This window comes from Triturus cristatus, chromosome 6 (genome assembly GCF_964204655.1).
Source record: "Triturus cristatus chromosome 6, aTriCri1.1, whole genome shotgun sequence".
In the NCBI taxonomy this organism is placed as follows: domain Eukaryota; kingdom Metazoa; phylum Chordata; class Amphibia; order Caudata; family Salamandridae; genus Triturus; species Triturus cristatus.
In genome coordinates this window covers 427,530,932-427,549,995 of record NC_140589.1, presented here as the reverse complement: position 1 = coordinate 427,549,995, position 19,064 = coordinate 427,530,932, and the positions used below count along the sequence as shown (strand labels likewise).

Sequence of the window (19,064 nt, the reverse complement as noted above, 5' to 3'; positions counted from 1 at the left end):
GGACTTGGCCTGGTCTCACCACTCTCTTGCTGAGAAGTTGTGAGAATGTCAATGTGTCTCTCGGTCTCACTTCTGGCCCCCTACCGAGGAGCTGATTCTACAGTTGATCCAGATGCACCCTGAATTTCTGGGGCCAATGTTGAAGTCGCAACAGTTTGAGGCTTTCAGAGAAGCCATGTTGCGAATCTTTGGCACCCTTCAGGTTTCCACTGGCTCAACTTTGGAAACCGTCGGTTCTTGGAGGCCTCCAGTTGGATTGCCACTGACCAGTCTGACCTCGATGACATCTGTGCCTCCTGAACCCATTTCGGGTTCATCTGACTCCAGAGCTGACTTCAAATATGGCACCAAGATCCATGCCAGTTCCTGCCATGTGGACACAGTCAGAGGATGCTGTTCCTATTGTTGTGTCCGACTCTGAACTGAATTTGTCTCGCCCGAGGTTTTATCCCAGAAAAGTTCAAACACACCATGTCTGGGTTCATTTTGACTCTGACAAACCATTGCTTTTACCTAGAAGCATGCCCCGCCCACCTGCCCCCAGCATGCCAACAAATTTTTGGATCAGACTCTGACAGCCAGTCTTTGATAATGATGGGGATGAAATACACCCACTAGTTGATAAACAGTTTCGTCTTGTAACTAGAGACCTGTGGGACAGGGATTTGCAGTGGCCACTGGTTAGGTTATTTGTCAGCATTTTCATTTTTTTTGCATTTGGCAGTCCAGCCATCCTTGTTAAAATCACTTGTTGTGATTAAATTCCATAAAGGCGTTCCCCTAAAACTTTGGTGATGCCTCAGTTGGATCTTAATTTGGGTCTCACTTTTCTAATGTGCATCCCTTCGAGCCGCTGCACAGCTACCCTTTAAGTCTTCTTACTCTGAAGACTGTCTTTTTAATCGAGATAACTTAGGTTTGTCGCATGAGTGAGGTTTAGACTACTTCAGGCCTGCTGCGCTACACCATCTTCTTTCTGGCCACACTGATGCTGAGGATTGAAGCAACCTTTCTGCAAAGGGCTGTTACCTTTTCATGTCACTCTTCCAAGGTTCTTTGCTTCACCTCACCCCTTGAATAGAGGAGGAGAAGCTCCATCGTATCAACCCCAAAAGAGCATATAGTTGTTATACTGATCTCACCAAAGACCACCTGTTGTACGATTAATTCTTTGTAGGGTTCTGTTGAGCAAAGAAAGGCAAGGCAGCACAGAAAGGGACTTTATCAAGTTGGATATTCCTCTGTATTAAGATCTGCAATGCATTGGCTAAGTAGAAGCCTCCAGAAGGTCTGAGGGAGCATTTCACCAGAGCAAAGGTTGCGACCACTGCGAAGGTAGCTAAGTGCCCCTTCTGGATATATTTCAGGGCACAATATGGGCATTAGTGCAAGCGTTCATGAAGCGCTGTTGCATCGACAGCCAGGCTCGATGGGAAGGGCATTTCATCGGTTCGGTCCTGCAGAACTGTTTTTGATCGGAACCATTCCACAGGCCCACCACCTTGGGAGAGGCATTCCTCAGAAAAAACAAATTCTTTACCTTCTGTAATACTCTTTCAGGTGTTTATTTAGGGTTTCTCTCCGTACAAATCTATGCAACCTAATCACGTAACAAACATGTTACTTTCAGAAATAACCTATCTAATGAGCAGGTGGCAGGATCTTATCCCACAGGAAGCGCAAGACGTCCTTGAGATGATTTAATTCATGAATACAATACTGAGCTGATTATTATCCCAAACCTTCGATTTCGGTTGTAAGAACAGGAAACAAGGGTAGGCTTTGCAGAAATGTGCAACTGTGCATCTTTGAATAAAATAACTTCTGGGCCTAGTAGAACCATGGAATTTAGCAGCCATAGTTGAGTCAATGGAAACTTCAAAACATTAAAAACAGCATCGATATTTGTTTATAAAATATAACGCTACATAATTGTTATGCACATAGTACTGTTATACATGGGAATATATGGTTGTATTCACAGAGTTATCTGCAAAGCAGCTACTTGGTCAGCAGCACACACATTAGCAAAACATTATTGTGTTGACATACTAGCTCGTCAACAAGCTATGGTTGGACAAACTGTATTAGGGACTTTGTTTCAAGCATTGCATCATCTGCCTGCTGGTCTCCAATCAGAGGAAACTGCTTTACAGTTGATGCAATGTATGTTTATTTGCAGCCGCACATGCTATGAACGGAAAATGTTACTTCACATGTAAGCAGCTGTTCGAAGAGTAGGTCTGTAAATACACATGCACCCACCCACCTACCCCAAAGTCTACAGTGGTGGCACGTTGGTTTTACTAAGTACACATTAATTAACAAATAGCAATGCCACAGGGTAAATATAGAAAGTTTATTCTCACTTTAGACACCACTCTCACCTTTCACCCGAAAAACAGTAAGGAGGAGACTTTGCCCATACACATTCTGGACTAAGGGAAGAGTTGCACAATGTTCCGTGACTCAGCTTCTTTGAAGAAAAATCCCTTGCAATGTCGTAGCCCAACAGTAGATGGCAGAAGTGTGCAAAGTACTACACACCACGAACAGATGCTTTCATGGCCAGTATACATTTCCCTACATGTTCAAAGAGCATATTTCTGCTTCATTGTGATTTTGCACCTAGTGGAAATTTAGAGACGGATTTTGCGGATTTGGACTGGAACTCTACGACTTTTGAGGCTGTTTCTGTGATCCTTTGTGAATCCATAAGTTGGAAAACTACTCCATACTTAGGAGGAACCTTACAAGAGTAGATCTCCCAATTTATATAGCTGGCCTTTTATAATCAGCCCCTTAACTTTTTGCCAGACATTTACTGTTTTCCAGATCCTTACCAAATATCTATTGAAAAATCTCAATTTGTATGGCATCTTTTTACCGTATATGTAATGTATGTATACGTTTTTATATTAGTGAATGACTGGTTTATGATCTGATTTGTTTCAGGCCCCTCAGGACACAGCAGGCTGACAAGTGGGTATATTCCTTCATTCTGCAAAAAGGAATGTGGATTTACAGGACAGAGAGTTGAGTTGGGTTCAATTACAGATTCTTCCAGTAAGTAACCTTATTGCTTTGAGAAACAGCATATCATTATTGTATCCAGTTATTTAATTGTCGGGATTTAAAACGTTGATTAAATCGAATTGTAGTACTCTCATAAATGTGACATCGCTTATGTCGAAGAAGTTGTACATGTACTCTTTTGGTTCATCGCCTAGTTTTGAATAGAGTTACAGTTGTGTCAAAGTATGTTTTAGTAGGATGTGCATATGCTAATAGCTTTGTGAATCGGGCCCCATGTAGAACTTGCAGCTAAAAGGTGTACATGTTCACAACAAAAAGTGCCCTCTAAAATCATAGTTTTGGTGGATAGAAAGTTATGTAAGGTCCCAGATATAACATGTTCTTTGTCTACATGGGTGACTGCTCCAGTAGAACACAAATTGCTTTTGCTTTTACATTTTAATATTAATTTCAGGAACGCAGGTAGAGGTTACCAGTAAAGAATAAATGTGTGGGGGTTTTTTCTTCTCATTTTCAGCTGTGTTAATTTGTTTCAGCTATTTTTAGCAAATCCCTCCTAGAAAAGGAGCATCAACGCTATTATCACTGAGAGAACCTCATTGTGGGAGATGAAGTCTTTATTTAACCATGAATTGCAGCGCTGGTAAATGAATGGCAATGAAAGGCTCTACATGAGCCCCGGTTCCCCCTTACTGTTCTTATCCTGTTTGCTGCCCCATATCACAGCTCCAACATCGGCGAGCTGCATGGCCTCCTCAATCAGCGGGGGAATTTCATTGGTTTTTTTATCAGTAAAATGTCCAGCGAACTATAACATGTGTGAAACCTATGGTTTTTTCAGTGAATTTGCAAGGTTTTTTAAATGCTAATTCCTAACTATAACGTGTGTGAAACCTATGGTTTTTTCAGTGAATTTGTACGGTTTTTTAAATGCTAAGTTACTTTACGCCATTTGTGGCGTGCGCGCCCACTTAACGCAGTTCGTTCCGTGCGCGCACAGTGAGCACGCGGTGCGCTTCGCGCACCGCGTGCCCACGTTACGCTAGATGGGCCATGAACGCACGATGCGCTTCGCGCACCGTGCGCACATGGAGGTCATATGATGAGCATCGTTGTGACAGGTAAAATGTAAGTTTTGTTTATCTCTGATGAGCCATGCACAAAAGGTGCCCGAAGGGCACCTTTTGCACACGGGGAGGGGAGAATGGGGATATATTTTTTTATTTTTTATTATTTCTTACCGTACGCGTACGGTAAGCGTAATCGGCGAAATTTTCGAAAAAATTAAAATTGCCTTTTTTCACTTGGTGGATCGTTGGGGACTCCCTCGACATGGCTAGGTGCTTGGGAGCTGTGTAAACAGCCCCTTTACATGATTTGCACTTTGTTTTTCAACCCCCTGTCAGAGTGCGAGAGAGAAAATGGCAGCCGCCGCTTCCTGGTTTCGACCGATTCGAATGTTTACTAAGATCTAAGGGCCAATCAGAATCGCGCTCGCGCACGCCACCGTACGCGCACGGTAAGCGCACCGTAAGCGCACCGTACGCTGGCTCAGATATATATATTGATTTAAAGGCTATTTTCCCAGAATCTACTGAACAGATTTACACCAAACCTACAAAAGGCACTTCCTTGACCTGAGGACTACCTCTCTGCCAAATTTCAAGTAATTCTGTTCAGCCGTTCGGGCTGTAGCTGTGTCTAAAGGTCCTATGGAAAAATGCATGGGAAAAACGTGTTTTGGGACCCCCCTTTTATCTCAGCCCCCGCTTGACGAATCCCCCCGAGACTTTCAGGGTAGGAGCGGAGCGTAGCGCCCCACCTATTTTGAAAAATTCGCGAGGATTCGTCAACCGGCGCCAAAGTTATTCAAAATAGAATGTTGCGGATTTCCTGTGGAAACGTGGTCCTAACTATAACTACCTACTGGCGACCGCCAGTAGGTAATATATATATATATATATATATATATATATAATATATTCACTGAAAAAACCATAGGTTTGAGGCACGTTATAGTTGGGAATTAGCATTTAAAAAACCTTAGAAATTCACTGAAAAAACCATAGGTTTCAGGGGCGTTGTAGTTAGCTGGACATTTCACTCGTAAAAAACCAATGAAATTCCCCCGTTATAGTTAGTTCAGCTAACTATAACTCGCGCGCCCGCAATGCACTGCTGATGACGTCACATATTACATCACTCATTACATGGTCAGTGACTTCACTCATGACATCACTGATGACATCTCAAATGACATCACTGATGACATCATCCAGTGAATGTGTGTTTTTCTGAAAATTACATATGTTTTATATCTGTATATCTCAAGGTCGATGGAAGAATAAATGGGTATATAAGTGTCTAAATGGATGATTTGTTTTTGATAAATTGATTGTATAACTGACTGATTAAGTGTATCTTAGTGAATACATGGCTTAGTGAGTAATGTTTAAATATGTAAATATCTGTATCAGTCTCTCTGTGTATACGTGGCTGCATGGGTTGGTGAGTAGCTACATGAGTGTCTATATAGGTTATTAGTTGGTTTTGTGAGTATCAGTCTGAGTGTCTGTATGGTTCGGTGGGGGGTATTACGTAGTGCATAGGTGCATGAATGAGTGACTCACTGTGTGTTGAAGACAGCATGTGTGCAGGACTGTATGACTGGATGAGTGTGTGCATGGGTGTGTTAGTGAGTGAATGACTGTCTCAATAGTGTCTTTATGAGTAACTACCTATGTTTTAAACTAGTATATGTGACTATTGGTGTATATAAGTGAGTATATGTGAGAGTGAGAGATTGAAAGACTTCCCGTATGAATAAGTATGTGTTTCTATAAGTGATTGTTTAAAAGACTAAGTATGTGTAAGTTTCTGTAGAAGTAAGTGTGGTGGTGTGTGTGTATAACTATATGCAAGTAAATGGATGTTTGATTCTTTATTAGCATGAGTGACTATGTGTGTGAGTAACTCTATGGATGAGTGGTGTTGTGTAACAGGATGTATAGGTGTATGAGTACATATGATGAGTGAGTACATGTATGAGTGACTGTATAGGACTGTTGGTGAATGAGTGGATGTGTATGTGGATCTTAGAATTACTGAATAGGTTGTTGTAACTGATATTGGTATGTCCATTGTTTTGAAAATTTTAGTTTCTATTTTTGAATGTGTGTATCAAAGGTTATATTAGTGGGAGAGGAGGTCTGCCACTCTATCACAAGGATGATGTCATCAGTGATGTCATTTGAGATGCCATCAGTGATGTCATGAGTGATGTCACTGACCATGTCATGAGTGATGTAATATGTGACGTCATCAGCAGTGCATTGCGGGCGCGAGCGTTATAGTTAGCTGAACTAACTATAACGGGGGAATTTCAATGGTTTTGTTCGAGTGAAAAGTCCAGCTAACTATAACGTGCCTGAAACCTATGGTTTTTTCAGTGAATTTCAAAGGTTTAAATGCTAATTTCTAACTATGCCTACATAGATAGGACATGTGAAGGAAGAAGAAAAAACGCACAGAAAGTAAAAAAAGATATACAGAAAGAAGCAACAGAAGTCCTCAAAGACGAAGAAAAGTGCAAGAAAAAGGATAGGGTGCAGAAAGAATAAACAGAAGAGCAGAAAGAAGCCTTGTTGCAAAATCATCCTGTACCCTCTACTTTTTCAGACGGATACTGGTGGTAACTGAGTCTGACTAACCAGTTCTAGAGCCAGTGCTATGTTAAAAGACACTCAGAATACAGTGAAAACACCTACATACACTAGGGAACACTATGCGTTGGGGTCCCCCTGTGATTAGCATGACCTCCTCTGTAAGCCCCTAGTATATAATAGGGCAGGGGATTAAAACTACCTCTTAAAACTCGCCACAGGGCGTGTTTGCACACGTCACCTCAGCCCCCGTCCCCGCTTTGTAAACACGCCCTGTGGCCGTTTTAAGTTGGGAGATTAAGTCCCCTTGAATCCTGAGGGTCCCTAGGGTCCAACTAGCCCACTAGGTACCTCCAGTAAGCGCCACAGAGCTGCGTTGCAGAGAGATGTAAAAAGGGGCACGGCCTGCACCACCTCTCTGCAACGCAGAGCAGTGGCACTTACTGGAAGCACCTGGTGGGATAGTTGGCCCCCAGGGTCCCTCGGGATTGAAAGGGAATTATTTCCCCAACTTAAAACGCGCCACAGGGCGTGTTTGCACACGTCAACTCAGGCCCCGTCCCCTCCCTTCACCACTGTGTAAACGCGCCCTGTGGCTGTTCTAAATTGAGAGATTAAGTCCTCTTGAATCCTAAGGGTCCCTAGGGTCAAACTAGCCCACTAGGTACCTCCAGTAAGCGCCACAGAGCTGCGTTGCATAGAGGTGTAAAAAGGGGCGTGGCCTCAGAACACCTGTCTGCAACGCAGCTCCCTGGCGCATACTGGAGATACCTTAGTATTGAAGGGGAATTAATTCCCCAACTTACAACTGGCCAGGGGGTGCGTTTGCAGAGTGCTGCAAGGAGGGGGCGTGGCCTCCAGTGCGATGCCGGTCTTTTATTTATTTTATGTTTTTAAGAAGGAGGGCTGTGTGGCCCCCCTTCTTTTTCTAATTTACTGGCCCTGGGGACCCCATCCCCCAGGGCCTGCACCCAAATTTTTTTTTGTTGAAAAAAATAAATTTGGCTCTCCCAATGCCTTAATCGGTCCCGGGGACCCCAACCCCCGGGTCATGGCCTTTTTTTTTTTTTTATTCTTTAGGAGGGGGCTGCGTTGCCCCCCTCCTCAGGCCACTTATTGCCCTGGGGACCCCATCCCCCGGGGCCGGCCTTTGTTTTTTATTATTAAAAAAATATATAGATTTATAGAAACACCTAGGACATGCTGGACAAACCGTATGTACCTATCACCATGACGATTTGCGTGATATTCATTAAAAGGCGACTATGCATAGAATGAATCCACATGGAATGTATTTACACCGCTAGTGAAGCTCTGACGTGTCTGACGCCCTACAGTGCCTAATCCCGGCGCCCCCGCCGGTGGGTATTCTCCAAGTAGACACCCTTGTCGTTTATTTATACAAACATGGGTAGCTATTGACGGGCACATTTAATATACACGCACACCAAGCCATTCAAAGGGGATTCGACAAAAATTTGACCAAACTATGCAAGAAACCCCCCTCGCGGTTAATAAAATACACATCCACCGCCGGATGTGTAATACTTTTTATTTTACTCTCTGGAAAGGAGACGAACCTTACTTGAGAGTGCTCCTGGCTGAGCCCAATGCTGTGTTACACCCACCAGTGCCCGCCGAGTGCCTCGCACCACTGTGTTGTATTCCACCAGCTAGTGCGTATGCTATGACACTCTCTAGCCCATGTGCACTGTAACACGACCCCGTGAATATGTCATGCCACACTTGCCTTCGCACAGGTTATATTGCCCCATCTAGCGTGCCTTCCTCGATGCCTATGTTATAACGCACAGCGCTATGCCATACATATTACAATCTGTGATCCATATCTTTGTCACAGTGCATATGCAACGTTACACTCCCCAGCACATATTTTATATTACAACTTTAGAGACTAGTTAGGTTACACATATTATATTTCACGCCCCGGTTCATCTTATATCACACTTTTTGGTGCATAGTTTATACCATATACTATATCTAGTTTTCATTTTCAATCGTGCTCTCAGGACTATGTTCTATATAACACTGCGTCCACCTACCCTATTCACGGCCATTACATTTTGCGATGGGGGGGGTGGAGGGTCAGGGGGTGTTTTCTGCCAAGTGAGCCCGGAGTCACAGTCACAAACGTCCTCTTCTTCCTGAATAAAAGTGAGATCATGCTGCATACTTGTTCATATTTCAAGTAGTTCGCACAGGCACACATTTTAAAAACAATAAAGTTCCTAATACCCACCTTCTCTGAACAGTTAGCTTGCTGCCCCATCCACCTCCTCCCTATCCTCTGTTGTCTGAATCCATGGACTAGCCTCCTCCCTCCTGCCATGCATGGTCTGATGTGCTGCCACTGCCCTCCATTTAGCATGATGTACCAGTCCACTCCTCCTGCCCTCCATTGCCCAATTCTATGGCCCATCATTGACCTCCTGCTTAGCCTCTGTGCTTAGCTTGCTGCCCCTATTCTCCTTCCCCCTGCCCTCCGATGTCTTTGTGCATGCCCCTGCTCCATCCTTTTTGCCCACCATGTTCCATAGACCTGCCACTCCTATCTATTCTGAGTGTTCTGTTGAGCTGCCACTCCCCTCCCACCTGCCTAGCATTGTCAGATGACTGTAACCTGTCCCTGCTACCTCCACCCTGCCTGTCCACATGCCATGCCCCTATCCCCTTCCTCCTGTCCTCCATGGTCCATTTTACTGCCACACCCTTCTGCCCTCCCTGGTCTTTTGTGCTGCAACTGCTCCTCCTGCCTGCCCCGCGCGGTCTGTTGTGAGGCCCCTTCCCCTGAACCCTCTTGTCTGTGCCCAGGTCCTGACCCTCCCTTCTATCCTCCATGGTCCTTTGTGCATGCCCCTGCACCCTCCTTCTTGCCCATCATAGCCATTGTGCTGCCACTAACCCTCCCGCTTGCCATGCATGGTCTTCTGTGCTGCCATGGCCCCTCCCACCTTCCCTGTGTGGTCAGCTAGCTGCCCCTGACCCCCTACCACCTTCCCTCCATGGTCTGTGTGTATGCCATCATAGTTTCCTTGTTGCTCTCCATGGTGTGTCCTGTTTCTAGTGCCCATCCTGCCTGACCTCCATGGTCATCTTGCTGCTCCTGCCCTGCCCCCTTGCCCCCAGCCCTCTGTTTCCATGTGCAGACCCCTATTCCCTCCCTCCTGGCTTGTCTGCTCCATTGTAATGCCCCTAATCCGTCCCTCCTGCCTTTTATGGTCTGTTATGCAGCAGCTTTCTCTCCTGTCTGTCCATTATGGTCAGCGAGCTACCATTGCCTCTTTCCCCTCTGTTCTCTGTTGTCCAAGTGCATGGTCCTGTCCCCTCCCTATTGCTTTCTATGGATTGTTGTGCTGCACTCCCGTCCCGCATGCGCTGTGTGGTGTATTGTGCTGCTGCAAACCCTGAAGCCTGCCCTGTAGGGTCAGTTTGGTGCACCTCTCCATGTCCCTCCTGTCCTCTGTTATCCGAGTCCATATCCCTACACCAATTCCTCCTGCCTACCATGATCCAATGTACCATACTTGCGAACATTTTGAACTTGGTAAGAGGGAGATTTTGCAAAAAAAACTGGGGTATTGATTTTCCCCTTTGAGTTACTTTGAAAAAGAGGAGATTGTAGACAGGAGACAGATCAAATAAAGCCCATTTGATCTTAAAAACATTGGACGTTTCCTGGCTGAAACGGGTCTGTTGGCATGTATGGTTGTACTACCACTGCCTCTTCCTTCTGCCCACAATGGCCTATTATATTGCCACAGCCTCTCTTGCCAGTCCTGTATTGTTGGTTTGTTGCCCCTGCCCCCCTTTCCACTGCCCTCCATAGTCTGTTGTGCTGCCGCTGCCCTTCCTGCCTGCCCAGTGTGGTAAAATTGTTGCCTCTGCACTCTCCTACCCGCCTTCAATTTTCAGAGTCCGTGCCCCTGGCCTCTGCCTCTCAACCGTATCCCAATGAACAACTAGATTGCTAACATTCTATATTTATTACAAAAGTGTGGAACGCCTGACGTCATCTTGATGTAATCAAAACTGTGTAATACCTAGAGTATTTCCTTTAGAAATTACATATATGAGAGGGTCTTATTTGCATCAAAATTATGGTTAGTGCTCTAAAAAACTAAAATGAGGACATATTTTCTGAGTTTTCAAATAGCGACAAAGAACTTTTAAATTATTTGTAATCTTTGTTTTTTTATCCAGTTGACCACTTGATTAAATGTTGCACCTAGGGGAGAGGATGTGGTGTTACTTCCAGAGCTGCAGACTTTGCAACTGGAGAACCAGGTTGGAGTTTCTGCTTCAGCTCAACATTCTGTGATTCTGGTCAAATCACTTCATCTCCCCATGTCTACAACCAAAATGAATTTGATCTTGTGTGATGTAACCAATGCTCATGTAAAGCACTCCAATACCTGACAAGTCTGCACTATATAAAACTGCAAATACACAAAAAATAAGTGTTTTGCACACTTCTGTCATTGGGCTACATGTGGGCTAAATCTGGGTGATATTTGTGCTGCATTTGGGCTCTTTTGTCTCTGGTGGCCATCTTGGGAGATTTATTTGTTATGAAGTTTCCTAATTTCCTCATTTACTGCAGTCTCCTCAGTAGGAAATGCTTTCAGTTTTTTACTTTGATTCCATCAAGAAGGTATTCAGATATGTCACACATTTGCCATAAATTCTGAATGTTAGCACTCTAGTTACGTATTAGATCACTGTAGTAAAGCTACTGCTCACCAGGGAAGTCTGCTGCTGGTATTCAAAGTGCATGTTTCAGTCTGCATGTCAGAATTTTTTTTATGAAATAGAAGAGGATTTGAGAAGTCAAAATGTGCCCTAATTTTTCTTTCTGCAGCACTAATCATAATTTCGATGGCAAAATGAACCCCCTCAGTTTGTTCCTTTGTAAATCAAATGTTTTAAGTGTTACCACTTTATTCCAATCAAGATGGCTTCAGGTGTGCCATACTTTTGTCATAAGTAAGACTGTTAGCGCTCTAGTTGTTCGTTAGAACACTCTGGGACATTCTGTCATTGGGCTATACTAGGGCTACATCTGGGTGTTATTTGGGATACATTTGGGCTCTTTTGTCTCTAGTGGCCATTTTGGGAGACTTATTTGTTATGTTTCCTAATTTCCTCATTTACTACAGTCTCCTCAGTAGGAAATACTTTCAGTTTTTTACTTTGATTCCATCAAGAAGGCATTCAGATGTGTCGCACATTTGCCATAAATTCAGAAAGTTAGCACTCTAGTTGCTTATTAGATCACTGTAGGAAAGCTACTGCTCACCAGGGAAGTCTGCTGCTGGTATTGAAAGTGCATGTTTCAGTCTGCATGTCAGAATTTTTTTATGAAATAGAAGAGGATTTGAGAAGTCACTCAAAATGTGCCCTAATTTTTCTTTCTGCAGCACTAATCATACTTTCTATGGCAAAATGTGCCCTAATTTTTTTCCTTTTTAAATTAAATGTTTTAAGAGTTACCACTTTATTCCAATCAAGATGGCTTCAGATGTGCCATACGTTTGTCATAAGTAGGACTGTTAGCGCTCTAGTTGTTCTTTAGAACACTCTGGGAAGCTGCAGTAGAACACAAAGGAATCAACTGACAGTCTCTGCCCTTGTTGGATGTACATGTTTTACTGAGAATGTCAGACTTCATTCTCACATGACTGAGAAAGATAATGTGAATTTACAGAAAATATGCTCTCAGTTTAGCTTATAGATCACCTTCCAAACCTCTGTGGGAAAAGCATGAGAAAATAGTTTTCTCTCAAACATGATTCATGATATCACAGCAGAAGGCTTTTTCACATGGTAAAGTCACCTTAGAACACACCACAATTCCTAAAATGAGTATGGTACCATCAACAAATGATTTATAATGTAACTAAAGTCTTAAAGCGTTCGATTAACTGCAATGCTTTTTAATGAGGTGCTATCATGTATATTGGTCCCAAGATGGCTGCCAACACTTTTTGGATGAAGTGCTGACAGCCAATCAGATCTCGCGATGAGATGTGTGGTTAGGCTCCGCCCAGATATATATGTGATTTTACTTTTGATTTTCTCAGGAACTACTGAACGGATTTACACCATTTAAGCAAAAGGCACGAGTCTGAACTGAGGACTACCTCTTTGCCAAATTTGGTGTAATTCCGTTCAGCACTTCGGGCTGTAGCTGCGTCAACAGGCCCTATGGGAAAATGCAGGGGGAAAACGCGTTTTGGGACCCCCTTTTTTTCTCGGCCCCCGCTTGACGAATCACCGTGAAATTTTCAGGATAGGAGCGGACCGGAGCTGGCCAAAAGTTTGGAAACTTTCGCGAAGATTCATCAATCGACGGCAACGTTATTCCAATTAGAATGTTGTGGATTTCGTATGGAAAATAGGTCCTAACTATAACTACCTTCTGGCGACTGCCAGTAGGAGATGGATATATATATATATATATATATTTTTTTTTTTTCTTGCAAAACGGAGTTCCAACTGTGCTCTCAGGTCAAGGAAAAGACACCACACCGCTCCAAGATACTTCAAGGGGGTTTATTGCTTCATAAACCCAACGTGACGCGTTTCACCCTCAACGGGCTTGCTCACACACCGTTATGCTACCGGACCATCGTTTACATACATTATTCGTACAATCATGGACATGAAAAGGGGACTGTTACAAAGGTTTTACAGCGCCATATTGGAAAAGTAAAATTGTCTCAGGTAGCAGTACTTAATGTGCGCCATTACAGAACAGTAAAAAATGACATATATCATGGCAAACACACTTCACAGTCCACTTGTTATTTAATAAAACAACGGTAAATCCCTCCTAGTGAGCTTGGTACTGAAACGTTGCTCCACGGCTCATGCATACGTGTTTCAATAAACATTAGAAGCACCCCCGGGACTCGTGTCGTGCAGTGTGATTAATTGTCCACATTTACTCCATAAGCTTAAGTAGCGTTTCGCGATCTGGTGTCGCGTGTCATACTTCCATCGTGAATATAATATTAAATGGCTTGAAGCGCAAAAAGTGTGTAACCTGGTGTATGCTTAATAATGACAGGAGACATGTTAGGTTCGCCTGTATGCGTTCTGTATTGCACCTCAATGGTCAAAACATGCTCCCATAGTGGGTACAGCCTTAGTGCCAGTGTCAGTAACATATGGGTGGATATTACCGGGTCGTTTGGCTATTGTACACTTCCAACCACCTGTGAGTTTAATCTCATGTTACTAGGTGTCCTTGTGTATTAATAATCTATTGCGAGATCTCTTGGATCGTGGATCCTACTGATGCATTAATGGAAGCAAGAAAATAAACTGCCTGTCACAATTGCCCCGTCCAAACGTACCAAATTCCATACATTGGTCTCTATTTAGTCCAGATGTAAAAAATGCGTTAAATTGTATTGCAATACATTGGTCCACTGGTGCATCCTTAACCAAAATCAAAACAGATTCAAAAGTGCCTAAATCATAAAATTAAAATTGAGTTGATCTTATCTGTCCACTGGAGAGCAGCATGGGAAGAAAAGGGTAGGGATCCTGTGTCGCGGGCCCGAGACATAGTCCCTTCCTTTCTTCCTGTAAAAGAGAAACACAAGGTCAGTTTACTCAAACTGCAATAGACATTCAACAGACAGAGTGTAAATCATTCATTATAGTAACAGTTCATCGTTGTCCTTTCTGGGCCTCTATACATTCCCCCTCATAGTCCACCCTCCTAAGAGTATCCCACCTGTTCTCAAATGTGATCATGTTTACGTCCTGTCTATGGATGGAATCTGCTGTCCCTTTAATCACCATATAAGTGTATGGCCATCTCCTCATCCATGTTATGGCCGTTAGGATATCTGGTCCCCATCCCAATTATGTGACGTGATTCACGTTGTCTCAGTTTAAGAGTACTATCACCTCCTCTCTTATTGGGTAATATTCGTTCAATAACCTAATAGGACAATTTGGTATAGTCCGAAAAATGTTTTGTTTCAAAATGACGAGCAATGGGGTACTGTTGGTCCTTATTCGTAATTGCCCTCATATGTTCGAGGATAGGAGGGGACCGGAGCTGGCCAAAAGTTTGGAAACTTTCGCGAAGATTCATCAATCGACGGCAACGTTATTCCAATTAGAATGTTGTGGATTTCGTATGGAAAATAGGTCCTAACTATAACTACCTTCTGGCGACTGCCAGTAGGAGATGGATATGTATATATATATCAAAGAAGCGCACTCCCTCAGAAGATAGTGCATCCTTTGCTTATTTCTCACATATTCATTTGGACATTTTACACAGGGAGTCTCACAAAGAGGAGACAAATGTCTGTGATGCACGGATGGTAGTTCCCATACATGCTCGTAGCCTTCACTTTTAATATCAACTCCCTCAGCCCAGTCAGCAACCACAACTGTTAATACCTTGTAAGTGGCCTGCCATAGATGGTAATTGAAAGTCAGACACAAGTAGTTGCTTCCACCATAGGGACTCCATGAACCAGATTTTATTAGCACTACACAGAGCCATCAAATCCTCTGCATGCCTGGGACAAAACAAAGTTCATCCAAGTGTGATCAACAAGCGCTCATGCTCCAGGGGTGTGGAATTCGTATCACTCGAGGCCCAGGACATACTGAAGGACATGTTTATTATGCTGGACAGTGGGCCCAACCCCATGCAGCACAACCCCAGTAGCTGCCAATTCACCGTATGGCTGCTGGCAAGATAAAGATCCATATGTATATGGTGTATGAAATTGTATATATGGTTCATAACACAAAGCTTTTACTATTAGGGCATGTGTTCTAAGTAAGTGTAGTGAGCTAGGGCATGCGGTGTAAGGAAATGTAGTGAGCTGTGAGCTCAGCTCGCGTTACTATTTTTTATGTATATGTATATATATGTGTGTGTGTTAATATGTATATATTTCTGATTACAAACCTTCTATATACTTGTTTTCATACTAGTATGCAAACAAAGATTGATGAGATTGTCTCTTCTCAGATATATCGGGATTTTTTCTATTTCTATTACTGGTATGAGTAGACTGCATTCTATCACGTGTCTTCACTGTGTCACTATATAAGATTTGGGATAGGTCCAGCGCGTCATGTGATCAAGACCGCGGAAACGCGTCAGGCTGGGCATTTGCTTGATGAAATCTTTCTCTATGCACTTTAACCTGCAATAAAAAGTCATTTTCAAATCTCCACATTGTGGTCCGTACCTGTTTGTTTGCTGACGACACGGCGACAAGGATTGTGGTGAACGTATTAATTTCAACGAAGTACGGCTGTCTTCGTTATTACGGACCCTCCCTCCGCACTGTGGCTGGCAGGTAAACAGCTGACATCGAGGAAAGGGATAGCTTGCTAACCCGGAAAGGGTATTCTCCGTGCCAGCCTCCCGCATTTCACTGATTGGATTGTGCAGCTTGACTTGCCCGAAAGAGAGATCGTGAGGACCCGAGGTGTGGAAAGGCACTAGCGGTGCTGCAACGGTGTTTCTACGGGTAAGCAGCTATAAAGTCTACTATACGGACATTGCGGGTAGTAGCGATTGTGGATAAATATATTGCGCCAGACTTGGAGGACTGTTTGGTATAAACGCAATACTTTGCAGATTATTCAAATCAATATGTTCTGATGGATACATCTGCCAGTGGATTCCTCACCTTGTGAATATCCCCTGCGCCAGCAACGTTCAGAAACTTTTGTAGCAGTCCACGCCGATGTGGTCGAAGACGACGTCACAGAGACACGGCTCCGCTCGCGACTCCGCTGACGTCACCGGCTCCATAAGAAGACCTAATCGGCGTGATGACGTCAGTTCCCTTTTTTCCGCGCCGACGACGCCAACGGATTTCGGGAATCGTTACTAGTGACATTACTTGTTACTTTGTGTATTTACTGGAATTTCTCTGTTCTTCTTTGAAAATGTCAACGAGGAAGTCTGGTTTCAAGCCTTGCCGAGAATGTGGCAAGCACATGTCTATCACCGACCCGCACGACGATTGTGTTTGGTGTTTGTCTTCAGACCACGATGTGGAAGGTTGCTCAAGCTGTCGTAAAATGAGCTCGAAGGCGCTTAAAGAAAGAGAGGCAAAGCTCTTCATCGCCCGAATGAAGAAGAAGGTCTGGATCCAGGTCGAGGTTGAGGTCGGCGTCCAAGTCGACTTCGGGGCATGCTTCAAAGAGTAAGAAGCATAAAAAGAAGAGGAGGCATTCTTCGCATCATCACTCCGATAAAGGTTCGGCTTCGAAGACGAAGTCGCCTACTCAACGTCGGAGAGAGTCAGTGTCTCCTTCTCCAGTCCCGGCTTCGCCTCCAACTCCTTCTTCTCCGGTGACTTCGCCGGTTCCGGCTGCTTCTCCAATGCCGGTGTCATCCCCGACGCCGGTTCCATCTCCGGCTCCAGCGAGTCCTCCGGCTCCGTCTCCGACTCCGGTCCCGGATGAGGATTGTCAGGCTCCGGGTGAGACTGTGAAGCCGCTTGTTCCACCGTCGGCGCCAGCAGGCCCGAGTCCGGTGTTATCTGACCAGTATCCTGCTTTTCCTGGTCCAGGTCAGGACCCTACGCATTACCTAAATGCTATGTATGGGGTGTTTTCAAGGGCAATGTATAACCCTGGTGCTCCGATGGGTCCGATGGCTTTCAATTTGGGAGTGCCGCAGGTCTACCCTCAAGCTCCGTTTATGCCATTCTTTCCAGCGACGCTGTCTTGGCAGCTACCGGCGCCGAGAACATCGACGCCGCTTCCCTCTTCACCGGCGCCGACTCGACTTCGTTCGACGCCGGCTGATCCGCGTTCGACGCCGCTGCCGGCGCCATTGGATTCGAACACGGCGCCGCCGACGGCGCAGATCCGGATTCGTTCAAGGAGGGAAGCACAGAGAGTGGTGGATGAGAGACGCTTTCTGTTGGAAGAGGCTGAAGAGGGAGAGTTGGTGGAATCTGATGATGTGTTTGAGGAGTTAAAGGAGGCAAGTGGACTGGAATTGTCTCCAGAGTGGGAGATCACTCCACCATCGGATGAACCCTCTAAAGAAGCAGCACCGTATCATGCGGTGATTAGAAAAGCTGCGGAATTGTTGGATCTCCAATTACCAACAACAGAATTTAAATCTAATATTCTTACTGAGGTGTTGCATTCACCTACTGCGGTCTCGGAACCCTTGCTACCCTTTAACGAGGCTATTATGGAACCTGTGCTAGAGGTATGGCGCAAACCTTTTTCAGCTCCTGCAGTCTCCAGGGCAGTCACAAGGAGATATAGAGTGGCTCCGGGGGATCCTGAATTTTTAACTTCGCACCCTTCGCCTGAAAGCTTGGTAGTTCAGGCGGCTTGTTCGGGACGATCAAAAGGGGCATTTCCTCAGGTTCCAGGAGACAGGGAGGCTAAGAAGGTGGACCAATCGGCCAAAAAGGTCTATCTGAAAGAAACACGTTAGTTAGATTCCTCACCTTAGAATATCCCCAGGCGTCAGACTGGATCCGGAAGATTTTTCGTCAGCAATACCCCTTGCGTGTCGCTAGGCGTCGTCTGCGGCTCCGTGTCCGTCGTCGGCGTCGTGCGCCGGAATGACGTCGTCGGAGTACTTAGACGCCGCCCTCGCGCGCTGACGTCAGTTCTTCTTCTTTTTTCCACGCCAGTAAGCGCAGACCTGGGAGAGCTACCCCTTTTAGTCTTTTTTGACTAAGTTTTTTGATCCTTTTTGATCTTGTCTCGACTCCGGTGCCGGTAGAATGCCTGGTTTCAAAGCCTGTGCTGACTGTAACCGCTTGATGTCGGTTACGGATCATCACCGCCGGTGCCTTTACTGTGTGGGCCTCGACCACGACGCGGAGTCGTGTTCGGACTGCAAGGCCCGGACCTCGAAGGCTAGACGGGAGCGGTCCCATAAGCTCCTCGAGATTCGCCACTCTGCTTCGCGCCCCTCTCGATCCCGGTCCAGGAGGAGGTCCAAGGATCGGTCGCGGAGCCGCAGCCGACGTCCTCATCGCTCGTCTGGCTCCAAGTCTTCGGGTAAGTCGAAGCACTCCAAGAAGTCCAAGAGGCGACACCGCTCTTCGGACTCCCCTCGCCGGTCGCGCGACTCGGCCGAGGGTCAGGGTGGTTCCACCCCCGCGGCTCCAGCGGAGCCGCAGGCGCCGCACAAGTCCCCATACCCGCCGGTCCCTGGGACTGACGCGACGCTGGCGGAAGTCAGTGCCTTCCTCTCGGCCATGAGGAGCCTGGCTCTGCCGTCGACGACCGGTGGCGCGCCTTCGGGCCCCACGGACCCGACTGGGCAACCTTGCATGCCGGCGGCTCCGGCCCCGTCGCCGGCTCCGGCCCCGA

At 45.3% G+C, this 19,064-nt stretch overlaps 1 protein-coding gene across 1 annotated transcript in view; it reads left to right on the top strand.

Moving 5' to 3' along the window:
- The window catches only part of CILK1 (ciliogenesis associated kinase 1), a 422,614-nt gene that overhangs the window by 336,263 nt on the left and 67,287 nt on the right, over positions 1 to 19,064 (top strand). Inside the window, exon 14 of the mRNA XM_085610842.1 lies at positions 2,956 to 3,066. Within this exon, the coding sequence (XP_085466968.1) occupies positions 2,956 to 3,066 (111 nt within the window). The remainder of the gene's footprint in view (positions 1 to 2,955; positions 3,067 to 19,064) is intronic.